The sequence below is a fragment of the Triticum dicoccoides genome, chromosome 2B (genome assembly GCF_002162155.2).
Source record: "Triticum dicoccoides isolate Atlit2015 ecotype Zavitan chromosome 2B, WEW_v2.0, whole genome shotgun sequence".
Taxonomy (NCBI): domain Eukaryota; kingdom Viridiplantae; phylum Streptophyta; class Magnoliopsida; order Poales; family Poaceae; genus Triticum; species Triticum dicoccoides.
Genome location: NC_041383.1, coordinates 764,404,979 through 764,424,330, shown reverse-complemented (window position 1 = coordinate 764,424,330; position 19,352 = coordinate 764,404,979). Strand labels below are relative to the sequence as shown.

General features: G+C 45.1%; 2 protein-coding genes across 2 annotated transcripts; one reads left to right on the top strand and one right to left on the bottom strand.

Moving 5' to 3' along the window:
* The first annotated feature begins 1,369 nt into the window (after positions 1–1,369).
* Positions 1,370–3,099, top strand: LOC119368644 (uncharacterized protein At3g28850-like). Its single transcript, XM_037633848.1, has one exon. The coding sequence runs from the start codon at positions 1,528–1,530 to the stop codon at positions 2,902–2,904; it is 1,377 nt and encodes a 458-aa protein (XP_037489745.1). The 5' UTR covers positions 1,370–1,527; the 3' UTR covers positions 2,905–3,099.
* Positions 3,100–3,282: 183 nt separating this feature from the next.
* Positions 3,283–7,145, bottom strand: LOC119366134 (binding partner of ACD11 1-like). Its single transcript, XM_037631819.1, has 5 exons — positions 6,732–7,145; positions 5,531–5,650; positions 5,217–5,292; positions 4,265–4,378; positions 3,283–3,962 (listed from the first exon to the last, which is right to left on the bottom strand). The coding sequence occupies exons 2-5, from the start codon at positions 5,644–5,646 to the stop codon at positions 3,534–3,536; spliced, it is 735 nt and encodes a 244-aa protein (XP_037487716.1). The 5' UTR covers positions 5,647–5,650; positions 6,732–7,145; the 3' UTR covers positions 3,283–3,533.
* Between the last annotated feature and the right edge of the window lie 12,207 nt (positions 7,146–19,352).

Here is a 19,352-nt window from a genome sequence, read left to right as displayed (position 1 = left end):
TGCCAAGCATAGTTTCAAATAGCGGAGATAGCATCCGCTATTGCGTCCGCAATAGCGGTAGCGCAATAGCGTCCGCTATTGATCAGATTAAATGTAATTACTTTTTGTGAAGGATCTAGAAATATACACAACAATCTAGTGTTTTTACAAATCCGCTATGTGGACATAGCGCCCGCAATATCACCCGCTATCCGCATTCGGCTACGCGGACCCTAATCCGCTACTAGCCCGCTATCCGTTATTTAAAACCACTGCCAAGTAGCAACCATCAAACACTACAACGATAAATATCTCTGTTGTGAAATTTCTAGGTAAACATAGATATTTATTACACATGAATTAAGATATTTTAAATAAACTAAAAATCTTACAGTTGTGGGGTATAACTTTATCTACTAGGGTTCCAGTCATGATGCTCGTTTTTACACACATGTCAAAATGTTCAATAAAAAATTAGTGAAATGTATGGATGTTTTTTTCGCAATCCTTGTTGGTACATCATACTAATGTATAATTGTGTCTACTTGTAATCATAGGCCTCCTTTGGTTTGTAGAAAATTTGTAGGAATTCTATAGGATAGGATTTAAGAAAAATCATTTGGTGCCTTTGGTTTGTAGGAATGGATTCCTATTCCTATGAAGGATAGCAATCAATCCTACATATTTTAAAGGAAAAAAAATTAGCCTAGCCTCAACGAAAATAATTTATCCTATGCATCAAATGACATCTCTCTCCCCGTAGGATCGAAGGTACATGTCATCTTACTTTCTATGACTTTCCTATCCATATGATATTCCTATCCTATTAACCAAACGAAGCCATAATTCTGAGTCTAACCTTGACATAAAAATTGACTAATAAATTATGCGTTGGATCTCAGAAAAATATATCGTTGAAAACTTCTTTCAAATATGAATTCAGTAATATAAATTTTAAGGAAAATATAGCGCAAGCGGCGGCTCGGTTTGTCCTTCCAAACTTATCAATCATTTCAAATTTGCTCATCACTTGCCTAAAATTAACACCACATTTGTGTCATGTTATTGTCCGCTAGCCCGCTCCAGTTGCATCCCTAACTCATACAGTGTTGTTAGTCAAATTTAGGTTTAAAATTCGAAAGGACCAAGACTGAAAAGGTACTTCTAGAACATTTCTCATAAATTAAAGTGAGGATAATTAAACGAACAAGAGTCTCTTAAATTTGTCAATCAACTCTGGCCAGTTTCCGTCGAACATTTTTTCTATTAAAGTCAAACGCGGCCATTCGTGCGCGCCATCATCGGTTATCACTCCTATTTTTGCCTTGTTTTCCGGCCGTTTCATGGGGACTAATTAAGCCAAGCCGTGGAGGAAACTGTTGGATCCGTTTCCCCCTACAAAGCCGCATCGCCTCCAGCTACCCGCCGTTCCCTCCATGCCATTCTCCCCAACCATTCCCGCCGTGACGCCGTAGCCGCGCCTGCATGAGCGCGCGCGCGTAACCAGGAGGAACCAGCTAGCACCGGGCTGTGTCCGGCCGGCCGGCGATGGGGTGCACCACCTCGGTAGAGGCGCGGCGCGACATGCGCTGGGTGGAGGCGTCGGCCGTCGGCCCGCGCGCGAGGCGGAGCTTCTCGCTGTCGTCCGCCGACCGGCAGCGGCTGCGGGCCAAGGCCGCGTCCGTGCTGCGCAGCCTCGGCCCCGTCCAGGGCCGGCGATCCGGGGCGTTGTCGAGCAAGTACGCGACCCTGACGGTCGAGGAGATCATGGTGAAGTTCGAGAATGACCGCGCCTTGCGTGAGGTGCTCGGCCGTCTCAAGGAGACGGCGGCGGCGGCGGCGAAGCGGAATGCCGCCGTCGGGCCTAGGACAAGCACGCCGACGCTGACGCCGCCCAACGAGCCGGAGGTGATCAATGCATGGGAGCTCATGGCCGGGCTCGAGGACGAGGGGCCCACGCCGCGGGCAACGCAGCATCAGCCCCCGCCGACGACGCCGCCGTGGATGCTGGCCGACCAAGACGTGCCCGTCGCCTTCGAGTTTGACCCGGAGATACTGTCCAGCTTCCGGGAGGCCCTCGCGCAGGACACGTCGCCGTCACAGCAGCCGATCACGGCCAGCTCGCCCACGGACAAGGAGGAATCGGCGTCGCAGCAACAGGCAAAGGTCGGCGACGACGCCAGTGCATGCGCGCCGGTCTCGCCGTCCACCGGCGACACCGCGAGCTCACCCGCGGACAAGGAGAAGGAGGAACCTGAGTCGCAGAAGGAAAAGAAGGACGGCGCCGACGCAAGCGCATGCACGCCGGTCTCGGCGCCCACCAGGGACATGCCGGAGCTCGCCGGCATCGTGCGCGCCCGCATCAACGCTTTCCAAGAAAAGATCCAAGAGCGGAGGACGAGCAACGGCGCCCGCGACGCCAAGGTGTTGGGGCCGCCGGGCGGCAGGCGGAGGGCGGTGGTGTACTTCACCAGCCTCCGCGGCGTGCGCAAGACGTTCGTGGACGGCTGCACCGTGCGCAGCATCCTGCGCAGCTACGGCGTGCGCGTGGACGAGCGCGACGTGTCCATGCACGCCGCCTTCAAGTCCGAGCTCGCGCAGCTCCTCACCGCCCCGGCCACCACGCTGCCGCGCGTGTTCGTCGACGGGCGGTACCTGGGCGGCGCCGAGGACGTGCAGGCGCAGCACGAGGCCGGCGAGCTCGCGCGCGCGCTGGAGGGGTGCGACGCCGCGCCGGTGCGCAAGCTCGGGTGCATGCAGGCGTGCTCGGCCTGCGGAGACGTCCGGTTCGTGCCCTGCGAGACGTGCTACGGCAGCTGCAAGATCTTCGTCCACTATGAGGACGACCCCGACGACGGCGAGTTCCAGCGGTGCCCGGACTGCAACGAGAACGGCCTCATCGGATGCCCCGTCTGCTGCTGCTGATGCTCTGTGTTTTTCGTTACCGTCTACCGTAGGCTAAAGTTCTCCTGCTGTTTAGTTGCTTCTACTTTGTACAGTGTGAAGAGCATTTACAGAAGAATTCTACTATATCCGGCAAGATGTTTTGCTTAGGTTCCGAATAATTTCTACCTCCCTAATAAGTTCTGTTGTAGATCGATGAGGTCAAATTTTGTTGGTGAAGAGTGAATACATACATCCATATAAATTTAGTACTCAGCCTGTGTTGATCTGTGATATTTAGGTTCAGAATTTTACCTGAAGCTGAATGTCGGCCTCAACATTCAACGTGGGCAGAACGTTCAGAAAAAAGGCCAACGCGTCAACACTAAAATGGATAATGCACTCGAATAAACAAGAGTATCAGAAAAGTCTGAGACATGACTGCACGATCACCTTGACTGAATTCTGCACACAGCTTGTTCAAACCACATTTGTTGTCTGAATAACTGACAGTTTTTTCTAGCTACCACAATACTGCTATTATATACTGTATCATACATAGCACATAAATATCATACCTTATGACTCTTTAAGTTCAACCCTGGTGTCTGAATAACTGACTTTTGTATAACCGACACAACGAACTGTTCGAACGGGGTGTTTATTTCGACTTAATTCTGCCTGCCGTGAGCAGCCAGATTTTCAGCGGCCTTGGCGGCGCGGGTGAGAGCCTCAGACACCATCATAGCTCCCGCGGAGAAGTAGCTGCTGGTCACGATGGTGTTCATAACCTTGACCGCTGTTCTTCCGGTGGCAGTGGCGACGGTCTTGGTCGTCTCGGTAACATGGTATGTCTCGTCCACTGATCTGATTGCACCAACACCAGCACTGACTCTGTCGGTCAGGCCGAGCCTCCTGCTCAGCTCTGCAGCCTTTGCTGCCGCAGACCCAGATAGCTGGTGGGACTCGTCGAAAGCTCTAGCCCTGGACAATGCGTCCTTGCTCAGTATATATCCCCTTGACAGCATTGTCTTCACGACGTCCTGAGCCACTGTCAATGCTTCCTGTGGAGTGGCGTTGAACTGGCATGATTGGTAGTCCTGTTCAAGTTGCAGTATAATGAAAAAATGTCAGCAAATGAAGTCATAGTGATATTCAGCTTAGCTTATTAGAAACTGATAGTACTCCAAAAGGGATGTGTTTTTCTAGTTTTACGTCTGCTGTTACTTTTCATGCAAGGAGATGATTTCTTACATTTAACAGAGGACACCAATTACTGGCTGAAAGTATCTTATTTTATTTTTTTCACTGATTTACTGTGTAACCAACACACTCCAAATTAACGTCAGTGAACATAAAGATGATCAACCACATAAATTGGTAGCATGAATGATGATCATACCCTATATTCAATTTCCTCCTCGACCTGCCAAGTTGGCCTGTCCCAGAAATTACAAAGCTCATCAGGCTGTCCCCAACGAGATATGCACACCGGCTGATCCACAATGGTAGCCCCCTGTCAAGATATAAAGTGTTATCAAGGTAAAGATACAAAATATGTCTCTGCAATTTTCAAGAGATATGCTGAAAAAAACAGTCATCTAGCCACTATCTGTCAACTGATAGCAGTTACAACTTGAAGGACGACACCAGTATGGAATCCGAGCAAAACTATGTAACTGACATGATTGAATGTAGGGGATTAGGGTACGAATATTTGTGTACATAAAGATGTAAGATGTCATTAAGGGGAAAACAGAAAGTGCCTGCAATTTACAAGAGATAGACTGAAAAAACAGTCATCGGGCTACTACTCCCTCCATCCCATAATATAAGAAGTTATTACAAGCAATATATGAGTTCATTGGTTATAATAACATCTTATATTATGGGACAGAGGGAGTATTTGTCAAGTGATAACAGTTACATCTTTAAGGATTTCACCAGTATAGAATCTGATTTAAACTATGTACTTGAGATGAAGGAATGTAGGGGACAGTCAATATTAACACACGCGTAAAACCAAAGTATTCTCCTGGCCAAGGGAACTTAATTCATACTGAATCAGTAGACCATCAAACTTTAGGAATTAATCATAGGAATCAGACACGTCATGATAAAAAAAAAGGGGCCCAGAGCACTGCTTTGAAAAATATTAAAGGGCAGCCCCAGTGCATGTAGCTCCCGCTTGCGCAGGGTCTGGGGAAGGGTCCGACCACTTTGGGTCTATTGTACGCAGCCTTTCCCTACATTTCTGTAAGAGGCTGTTTCCAGGACTTGAACCCGTGACCTCATGGTCACAAGGCAGCAGCTTTACCACTGCTTTGAAAAATATTGCTGCCAATAAAACTTACACTGAGTAATACTGCAGTTTCCAAGGCATAGGGTTCCTTGAAAGTCACATAAGCAGTTGAACCATATCCTCCTGATCTGTTAGTGTTAAATTTGTCAGAAAATTAATGACAAGAAGAACAAGACATGGAAATAACACGAAATTTTGAATCACCCAATCAGGTTACAGTTGGAGATTGAAAATGATCAAAAAACCGTAAATTTGTCCTAGGACCGAATGTTCAATAAGCATGATGAATCTTGAAACTTGCTCAGCAGGTCATGACATCATATATAGTTAACTGACTGTAACTTATGAATGGCAAGTGAACATCACCTGATAAGGTCTATATGCTCAATAGGTCCAGAGAATGAGAAGAACTCATGAAGATCATTCTCAGATGCGCTGCTTGACAGGTTAGTGACTTCCACCGTGTACCCAGTTCCGCTCATGATTCTGTTGGTCAGCAAAAATAAAGGATGAGCATTTCCTGCACATAGGTTACATGTACCTCTAGTAATTCAATGCGCAGATCATAGTAGCATAGTGCTATCTGAGAGCTGCATACGCCACCTTACAACTTATCAATAGATTATAACTCTACCTATAAACACATGATTATATCTCTATGCCTTACATGAGTTGCAAACATTTGTCATTGCTTATGCTATTCCATGAGAGATGCTCTTAGGGAAATTAGGACATTCTGTTGATTTACTTATTAAATTACGTCTGTCTTCCCTACAAGCATGGTATAGGAACGATACTAATACAGAAGGTTACCTGCATATAACTAGAAACGAATTGCATCGTACAGTATTTTCTATTTGTTTCCTCTTTCTGACCGTGACTAGCTAGATGAAGGATTTTTAATAAGATTTCCTTATGCTTTGTGGAAATTGGTGCTGCTGTGGGCAATAGCTCTCCACCTAACCTTATTAGAGAAATTATGGGCAAAAGGTTTTCAGCTACTTTCTTATTAACCTACTAGGCTTTTGTGTGGCAAACAAAAAGGCAACACCCAACCACTCTACATTATTTTGCGCCCAAAACCACTCGCTGTTCAACCAGAAGATTCCAGATCCCAGCAGATATCCCACCCAAAACAATTAGATGAATGAACTATGATCATGATTTGCCGTTCATGCTTCTAGCACAAAACAGATCCCCAACCAAACAGTTAGATGAATGAACTATGATCCTCATTGGCCGTCCATGCCTCTAGCAGAAAACCAGCGCAGCGTGATACGGCACATACATGTGATCAAAACATACTAGTAGTATAATCTGAAACTGAATTGGACATACATGTGAATGAGATCAGAGCACAGACTAGTTAAGAGTGAATCACACATCACGAAGGCAAATAAACCGAAGACACTAATAATCAACTAATGTAAGCACACGTTAGCCGGCCAAATCGAGCAAAATCCTGATTCCTAACAGACAGATCATCGCGATATAGGAACCAATGGCGACCCGAAATCAGAGGCGCCGGGTTGAAAACGGAGAAAATCAGGAAGGGAGGAGCGCTTACCCCCTTCTCTCGCCCTCCCTGCCCAGTGCCGACTGCGGACTCCTCTTCCTCCTCCTCGCGCCCCCAATATCGCTACAATGGATCACGCGGTGGGTCTGGGTCTGGCCAGATAGTAGTAGGTCGGGAGGCCGCCGCCAGCACGGCACGGCACGGCACCACCCACCGCACGAAGGGAAGCCGCGCCGGTCCAAACTCGGAAACCCAGCGGCAGCGGTGGCCTTTAGTGCGTGGGGGCGGGGCGAGACCTCGATCTACTACCTAACTGCAACCGACGCGCACCTTTTTATCCTTCCTTTTCCTCTCCTTTCTCTCCTCACGCAGGCACGCGCGCGCACAGTGTGATCCGCCGCCGCCGGGATGGGGTGGTGGTCTTCTCGCCTCGGGGTTGGGGTAGGGGTGGGGATGGAGTGGGAGTGGACTGCTGGCTCGTCCAATCGTCTGTTCGCAGCGAAGCTACCCCGTGGCCGGACAAGATGTCGGCAGGCCTATCCGCGGCCTTCGGCATTCTGTGGGCCGGGCTTCCGTTAGACCCCAGACTTGCCCTCATTCCAAACTAGCACATATTTTTTTGTCACATGTTATTTTTTTTTTTAGGGTTCACATGTTATTTTTCTAACACCTAAAAAATATGTTATTTTTCTACTGTTTTTAGGCATTTGTCAAAAAAAAAATACTGTGTTTAGGCATATTACAAGTGCAAGCCGTAATGTAGTTCGTGTACCAGATACCGTTTGAAGCATCACATCGTGCTTTATGTTTACGATGCTGATTAAAGACATGAGTGCAAGGTTTAAAATTCCGTCACATAAAAAACATCGAACCCCCCAGAAAAATTTATCCAAAAAGTTAGGAATGCCTGAGGATACTTTTGGATTGCGATATATCAAAATTCACCGGTTTTTAAACAAGTTTAACCTAACTTAAATTTCCTTTGAAAATGGTTTGGATCTGGCCCACAGTTTCAAGGTTACACATATTTTGGTACGCACCAAAATTGCTGAAATCTCATCAAAATATAGTCGCGGGTCAAGTTGATGAAACAAATCCATAATTCTCACTAAGCTTTTGATTAAGAACGAATTTTGACTGAACATTGATATTAAACTACTGGTAGGTGTAAAATCATCCTTCCAAGCACGGAAAACTCCTGGTAGGTGTAAAATCATCGTTCCATGCACGGAAAACCCTTGGTAGGTGTAAAAATCGTCCTTCCATGCACGCAAAACTCCTGGTAGCTCTAAAATCATCCTTCCATGCACGGAAAACTCTTGATAGGTATAAAATCATCCTTCCGTGACTATACATCTCACGATAAATGGTTCCCAAATATCATGTTGTTAGTAGTACTAGAAAATGGGTATTACTTCTATTTATACGAACGTAGGTTTTTGTTCGTTTCATGACGGGGAAGGTGTCATGACTCAAATTTATTTTGTTTTGTAGTACTCCCTCTGTAAACTAATATAAGAACGTTTAGATCACTACTTTAGTATTCTAAACGCTCTTATATTAGTTTACGGAGGGAGTATTATGATTCTTATTCTTATTTTTATGTTTTGGGTGTTTAATTATTTATATGTTACTTTCTTTATCCTTTTTAAAAAATTTGTTCCTATTTTTGGATATTTTATGTAATATATAAAGATGTTTAGGACAAAGATTTAAAATTCTACGACATAAATTTTTTAACCCAACTAAAATATCCAAAAGTTCGGAATGCATGAGAATTCTTTTGGATTTCAATATATCATATTCACTAGGTTCTAGCAAGATTTGATCTTGTTTAATTTTGATTTAAAGTTAGTTTGAATCTGTCAACAAAATTTGAGGTTATAAACATCTTGGTACCCACCGAAACTGCTAAAATTTAATAAATCTCATCAAAATTTAGTCGAGAATCGAGCTGATGAACAAATCCCTAATTCTGGCTAAACTTCTGATTTAGAACAAATTTTGACTGAGCCTGGATATTAAACTTGTGGTAGGTGTAAAATCATCCTTCCACGACTCTACACTCACGACAAAATGGTACACAAAAATCATTTTGGTAGTACTAGAAAATGGATATTACTCCCTCCGTTCTAGTATATAAGGTGCATTAGTTTTCATGCAAGTCAAACTTACTTATGTTTTGACCAAGATTCTAGAAGAAAATTTCAACATCTACAATACAAATAAAATAAAATATGACATACTTTTGGTGATGGATTTAATGATAAAGATTGGGTATAGTAGATATTGATACTTTTTCGAAGAACTTGAGTTGTAACCCACTAGGAGAGAGTGCCTACACTACGAGGAGGCTTCCTTGATTGGGCTTTGGGCTTCTTCGCTCTCTTGCCTTCTTCTTTGACTTATTCTTTTATGTTGTCTTCCTCTTTTGATTTGTTGACCGAGAAGCCTTTCATGTTTCTTCGTTGACCACAGTATTCTGCTAAGGCCAATGGTTTGGACTATTGTTGACTTGGGTTGACCGTTTGTGTGGCACTCCATGTAGGATACATGACCTTCAGCGGGTTAAAATCCATTACTACAACAAAGTTGATTTAAACCTAATGAAACAAAACCCTGCTCTCTAAACTTCCGATTAAGAACGGATTCTGAGCATGGATATTAAAACAATCTTGGTAGGTGTAAAAGCATCCTTCCACGGCTCAACCATCTCGGATTTTCTTTCTTTCCAAAATTCATGTTGCTACAACGATATGAATACTTTTTTTTGAAATGAAAGGTAGAGCACGTTCTACCTTATATATTTCAAAACAGGCCGTAGCCCGGAGACCATAGGTCCATTACATGAAGCTTATGTTCTGCACCAAGGTGCATAGGCCATAAGCTGCCCATCGAACAGAAACATAGGGAGGGAAGGAGAGAAAAGGAGTGGAAGAACAGGCGCAGCTACATTATGCTTGTAAACTATGCAACCGCAGCAAGACTTCCTGTTTGCGTTCCGGGCTCCTTGCCCGATGGCTCCATAACTTGAGGAGATCTGATGCGTGCAGCCGCGCATATGTTGGAGACCAGATTTTGCTGTTGAACACCCTATCATTCCGGGCATGCCAAAGAGTGACAGCGGCAGCAGCGACAAGGACATTCCAAGCAGCTGATGAAGGCCAACGTGGATGCGACACTTGCATGAACTCTAGGAGGTCAGCAGAACGTGAAGCAGAACTCCCCAAACCGAACCTGTCCCAGAGTGTAGTAGCGAGAGAGCATCGTAAAATGATGTGATCGATGGACTCGCGGGCCGGGCAGATATCACAGTCAGCATGTTCGATGACTGAGGTCCATTTCTTCCTGATCATGTTATCCCTCGTGTTCAGACGCCCCCAAAAGGCTAACCAGAAGAAGATCATGTACCTTAGTGGGATAAGAGGGTCACAAACCCACATGCTGAAACGGCCGTCTCCCCCCCGAAAGGTGAGTAGGTGATAAAAGTACGAAGTGCTCAAGTCCTTGCCATAGATGGACAAAGAACGATTGTCCCGGCTGTGAGATTCAGGCTGAATGCCCAGCAGAAGGGAGTGTAGATGATAGAGCTCATTAGTAGCAGATCTTGTGAGGTTTGGGTGGAATTGAACATCCTAGGCACCATCAACAGAGAGTTGTGAAGCCACCGAGCAATGCTTGTCCTTAGCAAAGGTGTAAAGAGTCAGCAGCACCTGGAACAGTCGCCCGACATCTAACCACTTGTCATGCCAAAAGGAGAGATGGCATCCATTGCCCAGAGAGCTTTTGGATGCATATAGAACCATGTGAATGAAGCATTTGAAACCCTTCCATATAGGCGTATCCCTACTGTGCACTCTAGAGTCCATGCGACCATTGCAGTATTGTGCAGCAAACCATCGGAAACAAGGGATGTCGGAGGGTTGCAGTACCTTAGCTGCGAACTTGCACAAAAGAGCTTGATCGTGGGCAGTCACATCCCGAACACCGAGCCCTCCAGAACACCGTGGCATAACCACATACTCCCATGCCACCAAGCATTGGCCACCCCGTATGTTATTCTTGCCTTGCCAGAAAAAGGCTCGAAAAAGGTTGTTCATTTTGGCAAGAGACTCCTTAGGCCAAGGAAAGCATGTCATATAGTAGCTCGGGATGGCAGCAAGAACAAAGTTTAGCAGCATGAGGCGACCTCCCCAGGATAAAAGAGTGGCTAACCAACCTGACAAACGCTTGTCAACCTTGTGGATCACCGGTAGCAGCATGCCATGCGTGATCTTATGCAAAGACAAGGGTAGCCCTAGGTAAGTGCATGGGAAAGAAGAAACCGGGCAACCGAACAGAGCAGTAATCTCAAACGCGGCATCAGCAGTCAGTCCAATAGGCACCAAAGTGCTCTTGTCGAAGTTTATATGCAGACCGGTAAAATCTGTGAAAGCTGCCAGGATATCCCGGATAGCAACTGCCTGCTGTATGCTGCCCTGGAAGAGAAGAAGCGTGTCATCTGCGTACTGCAGCACCGGAAACAACCTGTCGGAGCCTAGTGGGTGAGCCAAGCTCCCTGCCTCAAACACAACACAGCACATCCGTTGCAGCATGTCAGCCACCAAGATGAACAAATAAGGTGACATCGAATCACCCTGCCTGAACCCTCTCTTGGAGATGATCGGGTCCCCAAGCTCACCATTGATCATGACCCTAGAGCTGGAGGTGTGCAGGAGAGAAGAAACCCAGCCAATCCATCTCCGGGGGAAGCCCCGTGCTTCCATAATACTGAAAATGCATGCCCAACTAACACTGTCGAAAGCCTTCTTGAAGTCCAACTTCAGAACAATCATAGGCAAGCGTCGCTTATGAGCACTCTGAATCATATCGGCTGCCATGGCAAAATTTTCCACAATAGATCTGCCCCGAGCAAAACCTGACTGCAATGGGTGAATCAACTCAGGCATCTGACGCTGCAACCTATGGGTGAGCACCTTGCTTGCTAGCTTCGGCATGCTATGGACCATAGAAATAGGCCGGTAGTCACGTATATTAAGAGGCGTTTCCTTCTTTGGCAAAAGAGTGATGAAAGCCATGTGTCGGTGTCAAAATCGGCGGATCTCGGGTAGGGGGTCCCGAACTGTGCGTCTAGGCGGATGGTAACAGGAGACAAGGGACACGATGTTTTACCCAGGTTCGGGCCCTCTTGATGGAGGTAAAACCCTACGTCCTGCTTGATTGATATTGATGATGTGGGTATTACAAGAGTAGATCTACCACGAGATCAAGGAGGCTAAACCCTAGAAGCTAGCCTATGGTATGATTGTTGTTATTGTTGTTGTGTCCTATGGACTAAAACCATCCGGTTTATATAGACACCGGAGGGGGCTAGGGTTACACAGAGTCGGTTACAATGGTAGGAGATCTACATATCCGTATCGCCAAGCTTGCCTTCCACGCCAAGGAAAGTCCCATCCAGACACGGGACGAAGTCTTCAATCTTGTATCTTCATAGTCTTGGAGTCCGGCCGATGATGATAGTTCGGCTATCCGGACACCCCCTAGTCCAGGACTCCCTCAGTAGCCCCTGAACCAGGCTTCAATGATGACGAGTCCGGCGCGCATATTGTCTTCGGCATTGCAAGGCGGGTTCCTTCTCCGAATAGTTTGTAGAAGATTGTGAACACCAGGATAGTGTCCAGCTCTGCAAGATAAATTCCATATTCCACCGTAGAGAGAATAATATTTACACAAGTTCAATCTGCTGACGTATTTCGTGGCGTGACGTCACACCACAACCAAGCCTTTACTTAAATCATTTTTATTATACCGCCTCAGCGCGTTTAGCGCAGCGGTTTCCTTGGCACGTCTTGTCGAAGGAGAGATCGTGTTCCCCTTATTCCGGGATTCTCATCAATACAGACGTGGGTAACCCAACCGCGCCATTGATTGCGGCACTTGGGAGAAAAGCGAGTTTTACCAGGCCGGTGGGGACGCATAGTTTCGTCCGCCCATATATAAGGGGATAAGGGTCCACCTTTTTACCTACGCCTTCTTCCTCCTTTGCTTATCCATCTCCGCGCACTCGAGCTCCAGCGCCCAAGTTCGCACATCTCACCTCAACCTCCTGTTGGGGAACGTAGTAATTTCAAAAAAAAAAATTCCTACGCACACGCAAGATCATGGTGATGCATAGCAACGAGAGGGTAGAGTATTGTCCACGTACCCTCGTAGACCGTAAGCGGAAGCATTATGACAACGCGGTTGATGTAGTCGCACGTCTTCACGATCCGACCGATCCAAGTACCGAATGTACGGCACCTCCGAGTTCAGCACACGTTCAGCTCGATGACGATCCCCGGACTCTGATCCAGCAAAGTGTCGGGGATGAGTTCCGTCAGCACGACGGCGTGGTGACGATGATGATGTTCTATCGGCGCAGGGCTTCGCCTAAACTCCGTGACGATATGACCGAGGTGGAATATGGTGGAGGGGGGCATCGCACACGGCTAAGGAACGATCTTGAAGATCAACTTGTGTGTCATGGGGTGTCCCCCTGCCCCTGTATATAAAGGAGCAAGGGGGGAGGAGGCCGGCCCTAGGAGGGGGCGCGCCAAGTGTGGAGTCCTACTAGGACTCCCTAGTCCTAGTAGGATTCCACCTCCCTTGTTGGAGTAGGAGAAGGGGAAAGAGGGGGAGAGGAAGAAGGAAAGGGGGGCTGCGCCCCTTGTCCAATTCGGACCAGAGGGGGGTGCAGGCCTCCTTCCTTTTGGCCTCTCTCCTCTATTCCCGTATGGCCCAATAAGGCCCATATACTCCTCGGCGAATTCCCGTAACTCTCCGGTACTCCGAAAAATACCCGAATCACTCGGAACCTTTCCGAACTCCGAATATAGTCGTCCAATATATCGATCTTTACGTCTCGACCATTTCGAGACTCCTCGTCATGTCCCCGATCTCATCCGGGACTCCGAACTCCTTCGGTACATCAAAACTCATAAACTCATAATATAACTGTCATCGAAACCTTAAGCGTGCGGACCCTACGGGTTCGAGAACTATGTAGACATGACCTAGAACTATTCTTGGTCAATAACCAATAGCGGAACCTGGATGCTCATATTGGCTCCTACATATTCTACGAAGATCTTTATCGGTCAAACCGCATAACAACATACGTTGTTCCCTTTGTCATCGGTATGTTACTTGCCCGAGATTCGATCGTCGGTATCCAATACCTAGTTCAATCTCGTTACCGGCAAGTCTCTTTACTCGTTACGTAATGCATCATTCCGTAACTAACTCATTAGCTACATTGCTTGCAAGGCTTATAGTGATGTGCATTACCGAGAGGGCCCAGAGATACCTCTCCGACAATCGAAGTGACAAAACCTAATCTCGAAATACGCCAACCCAACATGTACCTTTGGAGACACCTATAGTACTCCTTTATAATCACCCAGTTACGTTGTGACATTTGGTAGCACCCAAAGTGTTCCTCCGGTAAACGGGAGTTGCATAATCTCATAGTTACAGGAACATGTATAAGTCATGAAGAAAGCAATAGCAACATACTAAACGATCAAGTACTAAGCTAATGGAATGGGTCAAGTCAATCACATCATTCTTCTAATGACGTGATCCTATTAATCAAATGACAACACATGTCTATGGTTAGGAAACATAACCATCTTTGATTAATGAGCTAGTCAAGTAGAGGCATACTAGTGACACTATGTTTGTCTATGTATTCACACATGTATTATGTTTCCGGTTAATACAATTCTAGCATGAATAATAAACATTTATCATGAAATAAGGAAATAAATAATAACTTTATTATTGCCTCTAGGGCATATTTCCTTCAATCTCCCACTTGCACTAGAGTCAATAATCTAGTTCACATCGTCATGTGATTTAACATCAATATTCATATCTGTATATGATTAACACCCATAGTTCACATCGTCATGTGACCAACACCCAAAGGGTTTACTAGAGTCAATAATCTAGTTCACATCACTTATGTGATTAACACCCAAAGAGTACTAAGGTGTGATCATGTTTTTCTCGTGAGAGAAGCTTAGTCAACGGGTCTGTCACATTCAGAGTCGTATGTATTTTGCAAATATTCTATGTCCACAATGCTCTGCACGGAGCTACTCTAGCTAATTGCTCCCACTTTCAATATGTATCCAGATTGAGACTTAGAATCATCTGGATTGGTGTAAAAGCTTGCATCGTTGTAACTTTTACGATGGGCTCTTTTGTTACCTCCATAATCGAGAAACATCTCCTTAATCTTCACTAAGGATATTCTTGACCGCTGTCCAGTGATCTACTATTAGATCAAAATTGTATTCCTTTGCCAAACACAGAGCAAGGTATACAATAGGTATATTTCATAGCATAGCATACTTTATAGAACCTATGACTGAGGCATAGGGAATGACTTTTCATTCTCTTTCTATTTTCTGCCATGGTCGGGTGTTGAGTCTTACTCAACTTCACACCTTGCAACACAGGCAAGAACTCCTTCTTTGACTGTTCCATTTTGAACTATTTCAAAAAAATTATCAAGGTATGTACTCATTTGATAAATTCCATATTCCACCGTAGAGAGAATAATATTTACACAAGTTCAATCTGCTGACGTATTTCGTGGCGTGACGTCACACCACAACCAAGCCTTTACTTAAATCATTTTTATTATACCGCCTCAGCGCGTTTAGCGCAGCGGTTTCCTTGGCACGTCTTGTCGAAGGAGAGATCGTGTTCCCCTTATTCCGGGATTCTCATCAATACAGACGTGGGTAACCCAACCGCGCCATTGATTGCGGCACTTGGGAGAAAAGCGAGTTTTACCAGGCCGGTGGGGACGCATAGTTTCGTCCGCCCATATATAAGGGGATAAGGGTCCACCTTTTTACCTACGCCTTCTTCCTCCTTTGCTTATCCATCTCCGCGCACTCGAGCTCCAGCGCCCAAGTTCGCACATCTCACCTCAACCTCCTGTTGGGGAACGTAGTAATTTCAAAAAAAAAAATTCCTACGCACACGCAAGATCATGGTGATGCATAGCAACGAGAGGGGAGAGTATTGTCCACGTACCCTCGTAGACCGTAAGCGGAAGCATTATGACAACGCGGTTGATGTAGTCGCACGTCTTCACGATCCGACCGATCCAAGTACCGAATGTACGGCACCTCCGAGTTCAGCACACGTTCAGCTCGATGACGATCCCCGGACTCTGATCCAGCAAAGTGTCGGGGATGAGTTCCGTCAGCACGACGGCGTGGTGACGATGATGATGTTCTATCGGCACAGGGCTTCGCCTAAACTCCGCGACGATATGACCGAGGTGGAATATGGTGGAGGGGGGCATCGCACACGGCTAAGGAACGATCTTGAAGATCAACTTGTGTGTCATGGGGTGTCCCCCTGCCCCTGTATATAAAGGAGCAAGGGGGGAGGAGGCCGGCCCTAGGAGGGGGCGCGCCAAGTGTGGAGTCCTACTAGGACTCCCTAGTCCTAGTAGGATTCCACCTCCCTTGTTGGAGTAGGAGAAGGGGAAAGAGGGGGAGAGGAAGAAGGAAAGGGGGGCTGCGCCCCTTGTCCAATTCGGACCAGAGGGGGGTGCAGGCCTCCTTCCTTTTGGCCTCTCTCCTCTATTCCCGTATGGCCCAATAAGGCCCATATACTCCTCGGCGAATTCCCGTAACTCTCCGGTACTCCGAAAAATACCCGAATCACTCGGAACCTTTCCGAACTCCGAATATAGTCGTCCAATATATCGATCTTTACGTCTCGACCATTTCAAGACTCCTCGTCATGTCCCCGATCTCATCCGGGACTCCGAACTCCTTCGGTACATCAAAACTCATAAACTCATAATATAACTGTCATCGAAACCTTAAGCGTGCGGACCCTACGGGTTCGAGAACTATGTAGACATGACCTAGAACTATTCTTGGTCAATAACCAATAGCGGAACCTGGATGCTCATATTGGCTCCTACATATTCTAAGAAGATCTTTATCGGTCAAACCGCATAACAACATACGTTGTTCCCTTTGTCATCGGTATGTTACTTGCCCGAGATTCGATCGTCGGTATCCAATACCTAGTTCAATCTCGTTACCGGCAAGTCTCTTTACTCGTTACGTAATGCATCATTCCGTAACTAACTCATTAGCTACATTGCTTGCAAGGCTTATAGTGATGTGCATTACTGAGAGGGCCCAGAGATACCTCTCCGACAATCGAAGTGACAAAACCTAATCTCGAAATACGCCAACCCAACATGTACCTTTGGAGACACCTATAGTACTCCTTTATAATCACCCAGTTACGTTGTGACATTTGGTAGCACCCAAAGTGTTCCTCCGGTAAACGGGAGTTGCATAATCTCATAGTTACAGGAACATGTATAAGTCATGAAGAAAGCAATAGCAACATACTAAACGATCAAGTACTAAGCTAATGGAATGGGTCAAGTCAATCACATCATTCTTCTAATGACGTGATCCTATTAATCAAATGACAACACATGTCTATGGTTAGGAAACATAACCATCTTTGATTAATGAGCTAGTCAAGTAGAGGCATACTAGTGACACTATGTTTGTCTATGTATTCACACATGTATTATGTTTCCGGTTAATACAATTCTAGCATGAATAATAAACATTTATCATGAAATAAGGAAATAAATAATAACTTTATTATTGCCTCTAGGGCATATTTCCTTCAATCTCCCACTTGCACTAGAGTCAATAATCTAGTTCACATCGTCATGTGATTTAACATCAATATTCATATCTGTATATGATTAACACCCATAGTTCACATCGTCATGTGACCAACACCCAAAGGGTTTACTAGAGTCAATAATCTAGTTCACATCACTTATGTGATTAACACCCAAAGAGTACTAAGGTGTGATCATGTTTTTCTCGTGAGAGAAGCTTAGTCAACGGGTCTGTCACATTCAGAGTCGTATGTATTTTGCAAATATTCTATGTCCACAATGCTCTGCACGGAGCTACTCTAGCTAATTGCTCCCACTTTCAATATGTATCCAGATTGAGACTTAGAATCATCTGGATTGGTGTAAAAGCTTGCATCGTTGTAACTTTTACGATGGGCTCTTTTGTTACCTCCATAATCGAGAAACATCTCCTTAATCTTCACTAAGGATATTCTTGACCGCTGTCCAGTGATCTACTATTAGATCAAAATTGTATTCCTTTGCCAAACACAGAGCAAGGTATACAATAGGTATATTTCATAGCATAGCATACTTTATAGAACCTATGACTGAGGCATAGGGAATGACTTTTCATTCTCTTTCTATTTTCTGCCATGGTCGGGTGTTGAGTCTTACTCAACTTCACACCTTGCAACACAGGCAAGAACTCCTTCTTTGACTGTTCCATTTTGAACTATTTCAAAAAATTTATCAAGGTATGTACTCATTGAAAAATCTTATCAAGCGTCTTGATCTATCTATATAGATCTTGATGCTCAATGTGTAAGCAGCTTCACCGAGGTCTTTCTTTGAAAAAAAAACTCTTATTCAAGTATCCTTTCATGCTATCCAGAATTTCTATATCATTTCCAATCAACAATATGTCATCCACATATAATATTAGAAATGCTACAAAGCTCCCACTCACTTTCTTGTAAACACATGCCTTTCCAAAAGTCTGTATAAAACAATATGTTTTGATCAACTCATCAAAGCGTATATTCCAACTCCGAGTTGCTTGCACCAGTCCATTGATGGATTGCTGGAGCTTGCACATTTTGTTAGCACCTTTAGGATTGACAAAACCTTCTAGTTGCATCATATACAACTCTTCTTTAAAAAATCCATTAAGGAATGTAGTTTTGACATCCATTTGCCAAATTTCATAAAATGTGGCAATTGCTAACATGATTCGGACAAACTTTTAAGCATCGATACGAGTGAGAAAATCTCATTGTATTCAACACCTTGAACTTTGTCAAAAACTCTTTTCGACAAGTATAGCTTTGTAGATAGTAACACTACTATCAGTGTCCGTCTTCTTCTTGAAGATCCATTTATTTTCTATGGCTTGCCGATCATTGGGCAAGTCCACCAAAGTCCACACTTTGTTCTCATACATGGATCCCATCTCAGATTTCATGGCCTCAAACCATTTTGCGGAATCTGGGCTCATCATCGCTTCCTCATAGTTTGTAGGTTCATCATGGTCTAGTAACATGATTTCCAGAATAAGAATACAGTACCACTCTGGTGCGGATCTTAATCTGGAAGATCTACAAAGTTTGGTAGTAACTTGATCTGAAGTTTCATGATCATCATCATTAGCTTCCTCACTAATTGGTGTAGGAATCACTGGAACTGATTTCTGTGATGAACTACTTTCCAATTTGGGAGAAGGTACAAATTACCTTATCAAGCTCTACTTTCCTCCCACTCACTTCTTTCGAGAGAAACTCCTTCTCTAGAAAGGATCCATTCTTAGCAACAAATGTTTTGCCTTCGGATCTGTGATAGAAGGTGTACCCAACAGTTTCCTTTGGGTATTCTATGAAGACGCACTTCTCCGACTTGGGTTTGAGCTTATCAGGATGAAACTTTTTCACATAAGCATCATAGCCCCAAACTTTAAGAAACGACAACTTCGGTTTCTTGCTAAA

Bases quoted from the DNA above. Each gene is read 5' to 3' on its own strand.
- LOC119368644 (XM_037633848.1), top strand. From the start codon at position 1,528: ATGGGGTGCACCACCTCGGTAGAGGCGCGGCGCGACATGCGCTGGGTG.
- LOC119366134 (XM_037631819.1), bottom strand. From the start codon at position 5,646: ATGAGCGGAACTGGGTACACGGTGGAAGTCACTAACCTGTCAAGCAGC. The intron at 5,293-5,530 runs GTGATGTTCACT...TAACACTAACAG, and splicing joins GAGCATATAGACCTTATCAG to ATCAGGAGGATATGGTTCAA. The intron at 3,963-4,264 runs GTATGATCATCA...CAACTTGAACAG, and splicing joins AGGAGGAAATTGAATATAGG to GACTACCAATCATGCCAGTT.